We start from the raw sequence: 14,018 nt of genomic DNA, 5'->3' as shown, positions 1-14,018 counted from the left end.
CAGTGAACCTTCATGCGATGGAAAGTTATCGCGGTTATCACTTCTTGCATTTATGCCTTCTTGCGGTCCAAGGCATCGTTTGGTTCATCGTAGGCGGTCGTAGCTGCAGAGAACGGCGTCAGGAAAGGTTACCGTGCGAAAGCTGACTGCAAGGCTTCATGCTGCCTCCTATTTTTTTTTTGTTCCCTCACTGCCATTCTGCCGCTGAAGAAAAGGGCTGGAAAGTGAGGGACCTCGCTCGTAGCGTCCGAAATCTGCGTGCGGTGCTCGCCGATCAGGGATCAGCGAGTAAACTGGAGTGGGGCACGTGCAAGCGCGCGCCCCTCTCACGCTTTAGAAGGCCTGTTTTAACTTTTTTTCGCTTCGTATGCGCCATATTTTTACCGCGACCATGTCTGAAGTGTTCGTTGTAAAAGTAGGAGGCTTTAAAAAACGTTCACTATATGTGGACGCAGCTTCAATTGTTAGCATTGGAAAATTGTAAGTGCACCCAAATATGGTCGTTATAACCGATAGATCGTTATATGTGGGATCGTTATAAGTGGGTTCGACTGTACTTGCTTGGCAACAAGCCAACATTCATGAGTGGATTAAGTGACTATCCTGAAAACTCTCCAACAGTTAACGAAACGTGGTGCAGCATGCCACTGTGAGAAGCTCGTTCACGCATTTTCATTTCTTAAGAAAATGTTAAGCAAAATGTAAAACAGTGCAACACCGGACTGAGTGCTGACTAACAACCAAGTGCTTTATTTATATGTATATATAGGCATTATGGACATTAGAGACAGCAGAAAAAGTAGAGAAAAAGGATAAGCCTTCGCGTGGGAGATTATTTTAATTTCATTTTATTTTTTTAACACCCACTGCTCATATGCCCACACCTTCCTTCTCTCGAAAACAGATGAGGCGAGCAAGTGTGAACTGTACAGAGTTGTGTGCCTGTGACTAAAAAAATGAGTGGAGGAGAGCAGGGGCTGCATTCTGAGAAAATCAATAAAGGCGACAATCGGCAAATTGCCGCCTTTAGTGCGCGCTGACTGGCTGTTGTGCAAATCTGCAAAAGTGAGGGCGCCATCTAGTATTTCCGTCGACGTCATGGTGCACCTACATGCCTGGAATCATAAGTTGGCAAAAAATGGGGAGCCCACTCGGACTCAAACTCACCAAATTATTACTCACTCGAACTCGCGGCTCTATCTGAGTGTGAGTGAATTGACTCATGAGTCCGTTAGCGTATAACTGGCTTTATTGACCATGGTGTCAGTGCTCTTGCACACCAACATCTCGCATAATTGGTGCTCTACTTGGCAGCTTTTGATCTCTTACCTTCAGATATGAGTTATGAGTGGTTGCAATCCAGTAAGGACATTTTTATTGAAAGAGATGACTTACACGAGATATTTTTATCAAGAACTTCCTTTGAAGTAGCTTGCGGGGGCAGGTCACGGTGCCTGTGTGTCTCAAACACACAAGGCAAGCGGACTTGGTAAATTCCATGTGTGTTAAAAAAACTGCACCATGTGCCTTCGGGTAGCCAGACTACTTTTTTTTTTTAAAAGACTGCTAAGCTCAGAGGAACTGTTAGTTTCGGGTAAAAAAAAAAAAATTCACCGAACAAATATTATAGTATTCGAATTCGCTTCAACACGAATTTAGATGATTCGAAATGAACGAATACCGTATATACTCGTGTAAGGGCCGCACCCCTACTTTGGAGGGGGAATTTCGAAAAAAATTCAAAATGTCCCGCCAGAAAAGTGTAGTTAGTTAAATTGCAGCTAGATGGCGCTGCCAGCTTTTCCGCTTCCGCCGACCTCGACGGCGCCATTATTGCTTTGTGTGGCGCATCGTTGGCATCGTGTGGGTAGCTTGGCAGTGTTTCTTCACATCGGTGTTGTCGGTGTCAATTTGTCTGCAGTAGTGAGCCCCGTTTGAGCCATCTCAGGTGAGGGACGATGGGCCGGCACTTGAGATCTTTCACTGCAGCCTTTAAACTGCAAGTGATTGAATATGCCGAGGAGCACGGCAAGCGAGAAGCTGGACGCAAATTTGACATCGATGAGAAGCGCGTGCATTACTGGATGAAACAGAAAGATGCCCTCGCTGATACCAACAGGAGCCGAAAGGCATTTCGTGGAAAGAAGTGCAAGTACACGGAACTCGAAGGCGAACTTGTCAAATATGTCATCGACACTCGAAGGGACGGCTATGCCGTCTCAACTGACATGATCCGCGTGAAAGCCCTGGCCATCGCTCGCCACATGGAAATACCCCAGGCACAATTCAAAGCAAGTCGGGGGTGGGCATCGCTACAACAAGTGTGTGCGTGGATTTTGAGTGCGTGGCGTGCCGTGTCATTTGAAAAAGTCGCGAAAAGCTTCAAGGCGACTGGAATTTCAAACTGCATGAGTGGCGCTGAGGATGAACGTCTCTGGGAGGATGCCGACGCCGAGGCGAGCTCTTCCGAGAACGAGGACAGCGATAGCGAAATGGAATCGTAATAAAAACATTCCTGGAATGTCATTTGCGACTCTCTTACACTCCGCTAATGTTGCGGAAACAGTACAGACCTTTGGTGAGCTGTCATCGGCCTGATTCGTGTAAGGGCCGCACCAAGCAAAAATTTCGAAAAAAAAGTGCGGCCCTTACACGAGTATATACGGTATATGTACGTTTGAGCGACTAGACCTCCCCCCCCCCCCGCATAGGTGGTTTCACTGCAGCGTCGGGATGCTATGCCGTGAAATCACCCATCCAAGGGAAATCCACACTGGCGCGAAGCCAGACTTAAAGGTTGAATGTACATATTACCTTCACCTCAATTAACTAATTTTTAAGTTTAAAAGCGTGTTATACAGGCTTATATGCTCTAAGTATAGTAATTTTTAAAACGTAACATATTGTACCAGTAACTTGCACCCTACGGCTATACAAATCTAGCTATTATTCTTTGAAAACTGCATCCCTTTCACTTCTAACCAAAAAGGTGACATTCACACATGCCTGGTTCCAGTTCTTAAAAATATTGTAGGAGTTAGTTGGATCATGACAAAAATGCTAATTTCTATTAATAATATGTGATGTATACTATTCGAACTATTCGACCAAATCACTATTCGCTTCGAACTTCCAACTCACTATTCACCCATCCCTAGTCAGCTGGTCTCAAAAACGAGGTCCTTCTGGCTCAATCAAAATGTGGAAGAATGTGTGGCGCACCGGATGTTGTAAGGAAGGTCTTATCATTCTAAAACAAAAAAACCAAATTTCGATAAAAAATTTTTTTACCCTAACCTGTGTGTTTAAACTCTCAACAAAAATACATTTCACAAAAGGTTGCATTTTTTAAACATTATACTGTGCTTTAAGCAATTACTCAATAAACTTTGAAAGCACTTTCAACATGTCATATTTCAAGTAGCAACAGCGAAGCCTGGCCACTGCATAAGCCAGTATACAATCAGATACATGACACTCGGGTTGCTCTGTGCTCGTATAATGCGCTCACTCTCGTGTTGTGAGACATTCGAATCACCAACGGCCAGTGTAACAATGATGTCCCGAGCAAGTAGTTGATTCAATTATTGAACACGTCGGGCTATACGCATAGGTCGGCAAACTCACTCATGAGTCCACTCACTCAGACTCAGAACGGGCCGTGAGTCTGAGGGAGTCCGGCTGAGTAATATTTTGGTGAGCTTGAGTCCGAGTGAGTTCAGCTGAGGAACATTTTAGTGAGTCTGAGTCTGAGTGAGCCCTAAGCGCAAAATATATTTTTGAGCAAGTCTGAGTGAGTTCCACCTTTTGTTGCCGACCTATGGTCCTATCTACTCAACTTAAGCATTACTATCAGCCTTATATCGGCTTACGTTTACACTCCAGTCTATTCACACATATCTCAGCACACTAGCGTTCATACGCCACCTCAATATTTATTTATCAGAGATGTGAGTTAGGGGGAGGGGGATACATGACCTCCACCACAAACTCTTTCATGGAAGTTCCTGATAAAAATATCTCGTGTGATTGAAACCACTGATAACTTGTACTTGAAGCTACAAGATCAAAAGGCGCATCGTAGAGCACCGATTACGTATGTTAGGTATTGGTGTTAAAGAGCATTGACACCACGATCTAAAGTTAATTTTACGCTAATATGGATTCATGAGTCGACTCGCACAGGCTCACTCAGACTCAAGTCAAGCCATGAGTCTGAGTGAGTCCAGCTGAGTATTATGTCATTAAGTTTGAGTCCAAGTGAGTTCGGTTCAGAAACAGTTTGGTGAGTCTGAGTCCGAGTGAGTCAGGTTGAGGAAAATTTTGGTGAGACTGAGTCCGAGTGAGCCCTCAGAGCAAAATATATTTCTTGAGTACAGTAAAACCTCGGTAATTTGTACTCGGTTAATTGGGAATCCCGGATAATTTGTATTATTTGCGCGGTCCCAAATTTTTACATGTAAATTTAACCGGATAATTGGTGCGGCCAGTCTGCGACTTCCCGGTTAATTGGCACACTTGGCCGCGACTTCCAAGATATGCAAAGGGTGTTGCGAATCTCGGAGGCTGTAACTAAAACATGCATTTTTTTTTTTGATGTACGGATCTCGAAGGCGATGTTCTTTTTTTACCGGAAATACGTCGTAGACGCCATGTTTTAGCAATTGCCAGGCGGCGATGCGTGCGGTTGCGATCATGATCATCATCATCTCAACAGCGATGTTAGCCACTCTAGCGAAGTGAATGTTTTGTGGAGTCTTTGTGCCATTTGGATGTCGGCTGGCGAGCATTGTGCGATTCGGTGCGACTGCTCCATTTGTCTCCTGTCTCCGCTTGAGTGTCTTCCCTGTGAATTAGTTGATTGAGGTGTGCTTGGAAGGAAGATGCCGAAGTACAAGAGCTTGTCCCTGCACGAAAAGGTGTGCTTAATTGAAGAGGCCAGCAAGTCGACGGCGTCGAAAACGGCTCTCGCCAAAAAGCACCACGTGCCTCTGTCAACGCTGTGCAACATCATCAAGAATAAGGAGAAAATTCTCAATGCTTACAGCAAGACGCACTCGTCAAAGCGTACACGAGTACGCCCGCCTACGTACGCCGACGTTGAAGCAGCTCTGATCGACTGGCTGCAGAAAGCCAACGCAGCACACCTTCCTGTGAATGGGACCATATTGCGTGAGAAGGCCAACCAGCTGGCGCTGCAACTTGGACATTCTGAGTTTAAATGCAGCAATGGATGGTTTTGCCGATTTAAGGAGCGCAACAACCTGGCATTCGTGACTGTTTGTGGCGAGAGTGGCAGCGCGGATCAGTCTGTTGTCGACGGCTGGAAGCAGCACACCTTGGCTCCACTACTCGCCAAGTACGAAGCAGCAGATGTTTACAACTTTGATGAAGCTGCTCTGTTCTACAAAATGTTGCCTACGAAGACGTTCGCTTTGAAGGAGGCAGACATTAAGGGGCGGAAACAGAACAAAGATAGAATCACTGTTTTGTTTGGTGCAAGCATGTGCGGTGAGCACAAGCTGCCACTGCTTGTTATTGGGAAGACAGAAAAGCCTCGTTGTTTCAAAAATGCACGACTGCCATCCAAGGATGACCTGATCTATAAAAACAACAAGAAAGCTTGGATGACGGCTGCACTCTTTGAAGAATACGTGCGGCACCTTGACCGCAAGTTTGCGGCCGCAGGGCGCAGCGTTTTGTTCGTCGTCGATAATTGCCCAGCTCACGGCGACATTCAGAACCTGCAGGCAATCAGGCTGGTCTTTCTACCCCCGAACACGACGTCGCTATCGCAGCCGATGGACCAGGGCGTCATACACCATACCAGGAAAATATATCGCTACAATCTGTTGAAGCGAATGCTCCTTTGCTATGACAACGGAAAGGAGTATAACATTGACCTCCTCGGTGGTATTTGCCTCATTGTTCACGCATGGAGGCAGGTGGAGGCCACCGTTATTCGACGGTGTTTTGAGCACGCCGGTTTTGTGAAAGAAGAGGCAACCTCCGCTGAGTTTGCTGTCACCGCTGTCACTTGCCCGTTTGATGAAGAAGGGGAGACTCTGCGCTCGATATGAGGCTTTGCACGCGGACGAGGAGTGCACTCCAATCGGATTCTCCGAGTACGCAAATGTCGAGTGCACAATGCAGACGTGTTACGCCGACATTGACAGCGAGATAGCTGTGAGATCGACCGATTCGGCCTCTAATGTTGACAGCGATGACGAGCCCTCCCGAGCACCCCCTTTGGCGGATGTCATCGATGCCTTGAGTGTTGTGCGCAGCTTCGTCGAGTGCAACGGCGGCGAGGCTGAGATGCTGCGCCTCATTGACAGGCTGGAAAATATGACTTTCAGTGCTGGGAACTACCGAACGCGTCAGTCACGCATGGAGGAATTTTTCTCCAAGTAGGCTGACTTGCCACAATAAAGGTGTGACTTCCGTACATCACGTTTTCTGGCTGATTTCTTTGATTTGGCGTTGTTTCGGATAATTGGGAATCCCGCTTAATTGGGATATTTTTCTCGGTCCCGAGGCCTTCGAATTAACGAGGTTTTACTGTAGTCTAAGTGAGCTCCATTTTTTTTGCCGACCTATGGCTATACGCCACGCAAGGCAACAGTGTCGCCTTTCGCGACCATTTCAGAATATGGCCGCAGTAAAATGTTGCACAGATCGTGTAGAAAAAAATGTGATTTCACTATTTGACGTGTTTATTGCCGCTATGGTGAATAACATCGAGCATTCTATTGCAATGCAAGTTAATTTTAGAAATTTGACACTCGCATCCCCTCGGCAATGAACAATAATTTAGGTGCCAGCAGAATCGCATGCAGGGATTACAGTGCCAACTGTGCTATTACAGCAGGCCAGGGATGTTATTGCTTGGAGACGTCAACGCATCCGAAAATAATCTCACGAAAAAACCATCAAAAGTGATGACTTGCTGCCAACATCCTCATCAGTTGTAGCGGCGCTAGATTATGAAGTTACAGCACTACAGGTGCTCACAAAACGTTTTGTGCCGATCAGATGAGACTAAAATGCACTAAGCAATTCTGCACAGTTTCTTCTTGTGCAAGAATTGACTTTCTGTGGAACTGCGACAATGCTCCCAGTAATGACACTGCTGGCCCGACGACAGTGAGGACTTGGACATTGAATAAAAGTGAGGGGTAAGGTTTAGAGAGAGAGAAAAAAATGTAAGGGCGGTGTGCAATCCATGTAGCACCTACGCAATGTGTGTGTGTTTATTACAAAGGTAAGCCTTGCTCAATTTTCATTTTTGGTATGTTCAGGAAAGCTATCGCAAGTATTCCGACCCACAACTTGTTTTCATACTTGGTGCTCAACATACAGTGAAACCTTGTTAATATGTACCTGCCGGGAACGCAGCATAACTACGCACTAAACAATGTATTAGTAATGGTAGAATGCATTAACCACCAAGTACAAATTTGCATCTCCTGGCGTACGCTATCGCCGCCAGCAAAGAAATAAAGTGCCACAGCAAATATTGCCTAAAGTACCCCCTGCAAAGCCTTTTCTTTCTTTTTGCCAAAGTGGAGGCACTCTCGCACGACCGCCTGATAGCGCGTGGTGGCGAAACTATTACAGGGTCCGGCATGCACAGTCAATGCAGTGACCGACATAACGACAGAACGGACGGTGTCTGCTTTCCGCAATATATGTGTATGCGTCTGTACCGTTCTGCTTCTAAACGAAAACTGACACAGTTCCAGTGAAACACGGTACGGCCGCGTGGAGCCGATCGTCTCCTGGCTAGTTGCGTGCAGCGCGTCGCCTACTTGGCTCATGCCGTCACTGCTGGGCCGCTTGTTGTGCCGCACGCGTGCATTTGTCGTGGGACTGTTCTTCGCACCCACTTCATTCCAGATCGTGCACAGATGCGGCGAGTAGCTTGTTCGGTTAACGCAGTGATGACATGCTTTATGCAAGCGATGTGCACTCTGTGACACTCTAGCAGACGGAGTATTAATGAGAACTAACAGACAATGACGCCAAGGAAAGTATAGGGGGTGTTATCTGTAGTATGTAGAATATAAATGTGAAGAAAGTAAAGTGGACGAAAAGATAACTTGCCGCCGGCAGGGACCGAACATGCAACCTTCGAATAACGCGTCCGATGCTCTACCACTGAGCTACGGCGGCGGTCATCCTCCCATCCACTTTATGGGGTATATATGTGCATTTAAACCTTGGAGTGTGGAACACTCTTTTTCTGCCTTTCTGGCGTCACGTAGCACGTGATCTTTTTACGAGCTGGCAGCTGACCAATAATCCCTCGCATACTACCGAAGGCATCAGGTCTGCCAGAACGAGACCCTTGCTATGAATGAAGGAAAGAAGATGACTCTTAAGGGCCCGTTTTCTTTGTTAGACACAATATTAATGAGAACTAACAGACAATAACGCCAAGGAAAGTATAGGGGGTGTTATCTGTAGTATGTAGAATATAAATGTGAAGAAAGTAAAGTGGACGAAAAGATAACTTGCCGCATCGGACGCGTTATTCGAAGGTCGCAGGTTCGATCCCTGTCGGCGGCAAGTTATCTTTTCGTCCACTTTACTTTCTTCACATTTATATTCTACATACTACAGATAACAATCCCTATACTTTCCTTGGCGTTATTGTCTGTTAGTTCTCATTAATATTGTGTCTAACAAAGAAAACGAGCCCTTAAGAGTCATCTTCTTTCCTTCATTCATAGCAAGGGTCTCGTTTTGGCAGACTTGATGCCTTCAGGTAGTATGCAAGGGATTATTGGTCAGCTGCCAGCTCGTAAAAAGATCACGTGCTACGCGACGCCAGAAAGGCAGAAAAAGAGTGTTCCACACTCGCCGCCATGGCTGCGATTGGCGCTGGCGAACACTCCAAGGTTTAAATGCACATATATACCCCATAAAGTGGACGGGAGGATGACCGCCGCCGTAGCTCAGTGGTAGAGCATCGGACGAGTTATTCGAAGGTCGCAGGTTCGGTCCCTGCCGGCGGCAAGTTATCTTTTCGTCCATTTTACTTTCTTCACATTTATATTCTACATACTACAGATAACACCCCCTATACTTTCCTTGGCGTTATTGTCTGTTAGTTCTCATTAATATTGTGTCGAACAAAGAAAACGAGCCCTTAAGTCATCTTCTTTCCTTCATTCCTAGCAGACGGAGGTGTGTTAGGTGGTCACCTAATAAAAGCGTGCAGTATGGTTACAACAGCGCTACGCCTGCTGTACCGTATGTTTGTGTTTAGCATGATAGCATTAATGCAGCGAGATTTCTCGGCGCCCGCGACCCGCAACGCTCAACTTCGCAACAGCAATCTGCTTTCGTTTCTACAAAGCGGTGCGCGCTTGAACACGGCCCCGCACAACGAGGTGGCACCGATCGGCGGCCCAGCGCATTCAGGTTGTCGCTTAATAAAAGCGTACAGTAGGCTTAAAAAGTAACGCTGCGCCGCATGCGTACCTGAGCAGATAGCTGAAGATACTCATTGTGATAAGGTTGTCGGCGACAAGTCATGCTGGCGCGTTCGTCGGTGGCCACTACCTTGCCTTCATTCTTTCCCGATGCTTACCTGCAAAGGCGTTGCCGCAATCGCGCGGAAGTCGGAATCGGTGATCGACCAATCTCCACACTTCTCAAAAAGACGGAAAACCATTAGCGGCACATTGTGGCGTCGGGAAGTTCAGCGGCACAGTAAAATTTTATGGCACAAAAAGTTACCGTTTTACACAGGGTACACACTAACCGGTAGGCATAGGGCAAACCACTAAGGCTTAAGTGGTCAGCAAATGTATTAGGCCCTATGAGACTCTGTTGGGGATTTGTCGCAACTACGTTTTAACCGTTAGTACACTTAAAGCAGGTACGTATTAACGAGGTTTGACTGTATTTCTTTCAGTGGAAAATTTACTCTGAGTAATGATCGCACCCCTATATTCGTCAACTTTTCTGAACAAGAAAGGTGTCATCATTGTGTGAGTAAATACCGTATTTACCAAAGGCTGAAAACATAAAAGAATGATTCACACCAATCAGCAAAAGCAAGGAACGCATACGTTTGCAAGACCAGCTGCTTAGTCTCTGGGTCCTTGGTGACGTAAGCAGTCAGACCTACAGCACTGGAGCCTTTTCCAGAAGTGTACTGGCCACGGGGCACCAAGTTGTACACATACTGCAACAGCTGCGATTTGCTTGTTCCTGGGTCTCCACAAAGGAGGATGTTTATCTCAGACCTGCACAAAAGATAAGCACCGAACAGAAGCCCCATCATGAATATAGTTAAATCATGATCTAATGAACTTCAACATGAACGCTCCTATGGGGAGACTTGAGAAAATAAAAATAAAAAAGGCATGCGTACTTATATTCAGCAGCACAGAAAGCTAGGAAGTCAAAATCAATCCGATAGCGTGATGCTTCTTGTATGTGATGGCATGAAACTTGCAGCAATACCGCAGTGCCTGCCACACCACACAGCTTCGCTGGGTGTCCACCTTCACAGAGTGGAATGGCTCTGAATTTTTGTTACCGTATATTGCCGATTATAAGTCGATGTTTTTTTTTATAAAATGACCTTCCAAAGTTCGGGGGTCGACCTATACACGGAATTGTAAGGTCGACTTATCTGTGGGGTCCGATGAAAGGTCGTCGTCCTCGGATTTCCTGCTATTCGATGCACCGATAACATCAGCCGCAGAGGCAGCGAAGTCGCGGCAACAGCTATCTCCCAACGCGCGCGCGCCGCTTCCGGAGCCGGACGTATTTGCGATCTGCCACGACGATCGCGAAATAGCGAAACCACGCAAGGAGAAACTACGAAGCGTGTTTAAAAATCACCGCCGTGCGGCATTAATACGAACTGCTTGGCAAACACAGTCTCGAAAGCAGCATTTCAAACCTTTGACAGAGGGCGAATGATGCTCTATGAATAAAGAGGAATTTATCTTGCGATACGGCCCGCAGTTTTGTTTTCGTATGAAAACAAAACTGCAGGGCGCATTGTTTCTATTATATTGTATAATAGAAACGATTCGTTGACAAACTATCGGCGTTCCACAGAAAAGCTGGCAGCGCCGTGTGGGCTGGCAACACTTAGCAGGGAACTAAACCACATGACCAGTCACATGCGCCCACAAGCGTCTTCACGTCTTTTTGCATTCACGCCCGTTTGCCATTTCTGCATTTCGCTTCGCTTGCGAGTAGTGGTGTGCGCAATTTGCGACGCTGCTAAACGGACGCCAAGATGCCACTGCTACGCCGGCAACAGTACAGCGCTGCTTTCAAGAGGCAAGCGATCCTCTACGCATAGTCGGAAAGCAATGTTGAAGCAGGGCGCAAGTTTTATGTAATAAGGTCGAAGTCTGGGTCAGTTGGTACATGACGCTGAGGCAAAACCAGTCAAAAAGACGCCGGACAAGGGGAAGAAGTGACACACACAAGGACTGGACTAGCAACTGTGCTTTATTAGCTGACAGCACCTCCCAGAAGAACCACGGCGCATGCGCTAATCACGTAAAACCATGAAGTCAAAACCCAAAACAAGAAAAAGCAAAAGCAGAAAATTGGCCTACATAACGGCCAAGAATCTACCGCCAGAGTGACAGGAACTCGCATTCCTTCTGCAGTAATGAAATAGACGTACTGCTTACACAATCATCGCGGTGCGTGTTTATATGATAAGCCTCAAGGATTTCGCGCTCCTCCTTGCCCCCCCCCCCCCCCCCCCCTCTACCTAAAATATTAACATTGGAAAACAGCGGCACACAACCACAGATCTGGCAGTGGCGGGGAAGATTAGCCCCGTCTGACGTGTTCAACGAATTGTGGTGCTCGCGCAGTCGTCACACTGTCACACTGACACCGTCACACTGGCGGCAAAACAAGTTCTGAGTTTTTTTTCCTGGGAATTTGTCAGTTTTGTTATATCCAGGTTTAACTGTATTCAGGATTGTAAGTTTTTGAAGTATGTTATCCCTTCCATCTTTCACTGAATAGACTGTTATTCCATTTCCAGCCGTTTTTTTCAAGAGACATGTTCTACATTCCGTTCATCACTACTACCTGTCAAGTTTGCATGGCTGCTCTAGGTACTGTACAGTTCAGAACAGAAGCCTTCTGCTGCTTTTACTATGGCAACGAAATTGCTGATGACATTTTGCTGCTTATCTTTCACGCATACACACTGCTCTTTGCTAGGCCAACTTTCACTGCATCTCCTTTGCGCTTTCAAACCAGACCAAGATGGCAGTGCTCGACAGCAGAAAAAACAAGAGACACCTTCGTGAACCTCGGTGCTTTTCGCGATTTTGGACTCCTTTCTCATCGTCTACAGACTGAATTACTATTCTGGGCACAGTGCATTTTGAATTAAAGACGCCGAAAATGACGATATCACATATAAATTACATATATATGTAGTGGTCTTCCTGCATGTGTGCGCTGTGCTGTGGAGCAATCCCTGCAAAGCAAAGCTAACGTGTACCTTTAACACAGAAGCAGACCTTCAGCCTCATTCTTTGGGTTGTATTCACGATAGGCATTGTGCGACCTACAACTAAAATTTTACCACGCATAATGATCAAACACCCATGACCGGGTCAATTTTTTTTGGAGAGAGACAGAGAGATAAAAAAAGAATGTAAGGTGATTATGCAAGTAAATACGGTCAGAAATGCCTGTTAGAACAATGCATGCATACATGCAAGCAGCACACGTATGTGCACATCCAGCTAAGACGCAATCTGTACTCAATATTGAGTGTCCTCTTGTCTAGATGTAATGATTCTACACATTTCTCTTCCAGTAGCCCCTAAGTTGGTGAATACTTGCAAGCAAAGCATACCTAAAGTTTCCTCGACCAGTATCGGCGAAGTCCTTCCGAGTTCCCCCAAACAGCTGCAGCAAGATTCCTTTCTTAATGTCTTCATTCTCATAAATGCTTGGTGCTGCATGAGACACATCAGGGCGAGTGTTAAATGCATTATTGGAGGTACACAAAAACGCTCTTACCTAATGCCCTTGCGAGGCGCTCATAAATATCAGGGAGCCGGGACAAACGCTTCAGCTGCTCAATTCTTTCAGGAGTAAAGTGGCAGTCTTTGCTGTAAAATATAGACACCAGAAATGTTAATACATTTATTTATGAAGATGCCATAGGAACATGACATGAAGACCTAATGTATATCATGTGTGCTGTACTTTTGAGCTAGCATTCAACTATCATTGCCCCAAAACACTCCACACAACAATTTTGAGTAGGCTGTACAGAGACGTCCACATTTTTCTTAAAACCTTAGAAAAAAAAAAGATTCTGTGCTGGCTGCTTCTCTGTTTTTGCTCAAATTTTACAGAATGATCATGTTTTGTGGTCATGACCCTTTAATGTAGGTAACACTTGGCACCACTACCTAGTTTTCAGAAAAAATAAGTTGGTTTTGCTTAATAGTGTTACATGCCATCAGGAACAAGAACGCTTCAACAAGACGATGAAGACGAAGAATGAAATAGCGCTCGTGATGTTGCTGTTCCTCCATCTTGGCAGCAGCTGCTTCTATCTCCGTCTGTATATTTTGTAAATACATTTCTTCTTTTTATACTCTCACCCGTGACATTTGGTGGAAGTGCTGGGTGACAACCGCATACAACGGAACTCCGCAGTGGCCGCCGCTTGGCCTGTCCCGCAATGGCAGAAGAGGGTTCGGCTCCCGCTGAAGCGACCGCAACAACAACAACCGTTGTCCTGCCTCAGGTAAAAGATCCTGGCACGTTCTGTGGCACCGACAATGTCGATATTGACGAATGGCTGCGGATTTACGAACGTACAAGCAAAAACTATCGCTGGGATGACACACTTAAGTTGGCGAACATCTTGTTCTACCTCAAAGGAACAGCGAAAGTATGGTTCGAGAACCATGAAGAAGAAATTGGAAGCTGGGACGCATGCAAGGAAAAGATGCGGGCCCTTTTCGGCAAGTCTGCAGGCAGAAAGGCAG

The 14,018-nt window shown here is 46.1% G+C and overlaps 1 protein-coding gene and 1 non-coding gene across 2 annotated transcripts in view; one reads left to right on the top strand and one right to left on the bottom strand.

Annotated features, from left to right (window-relative positions):
- The window catches only part of LOC119374662 (DNA replication licensing factor mcm4-A), an 88,447-nt gene that overhangs the window by 21,394 nt on the left and 53,035 nt on the right, over positions 1-14,018 (bottom strand). Inside the window, exons 14-16 of the mRNA XM_037644827.2 lie at positions 13,036-13,127; positions 12,869-12,971; positions 10,083-10,259 (exon numbers count right to left, since the gene is read on the bottom strand). Coding sequence (XP_037500755.1) covers positions 10,083-10,259; positions 12,869-12,971; positions 13,036-13,127 — 372 coding nt within the window. The remainder of the gene's footprint in view (positions 1-10,082; positions 10,260-12,868; positions 12,972-13,035; positions 13,128-14,018) is intronic.
- Trnat-agu (transfer RNA threonine (anticodon AGU)) lies at positions 8,950-9,021 on the top strand. Its single transcript has one exon. It is a non-coding gene; the product is annotated as a tRNA-Thr (tRNA).

Source organism: Rhipicephalus sanguineus, chromosome 1, assembly GCF_013339695.2.
Source record: "Rhipicephalus sanguineus isolate Rsan-2018 chromosome 1, BIME_Rsan_1.4, whole genome shotgun sequence".
Classification (NCBI taxonomy): domain Eukaryota; kingdom Metazoa; phylum Arthropoda; class Arachnida; order Ixodida; family Ixodidae; genus Rhipicephalus; species Rhipicephalus sanguineus.
This window is presented reverse-complemented; position numbering and strand designations above follow the sequence as displayed.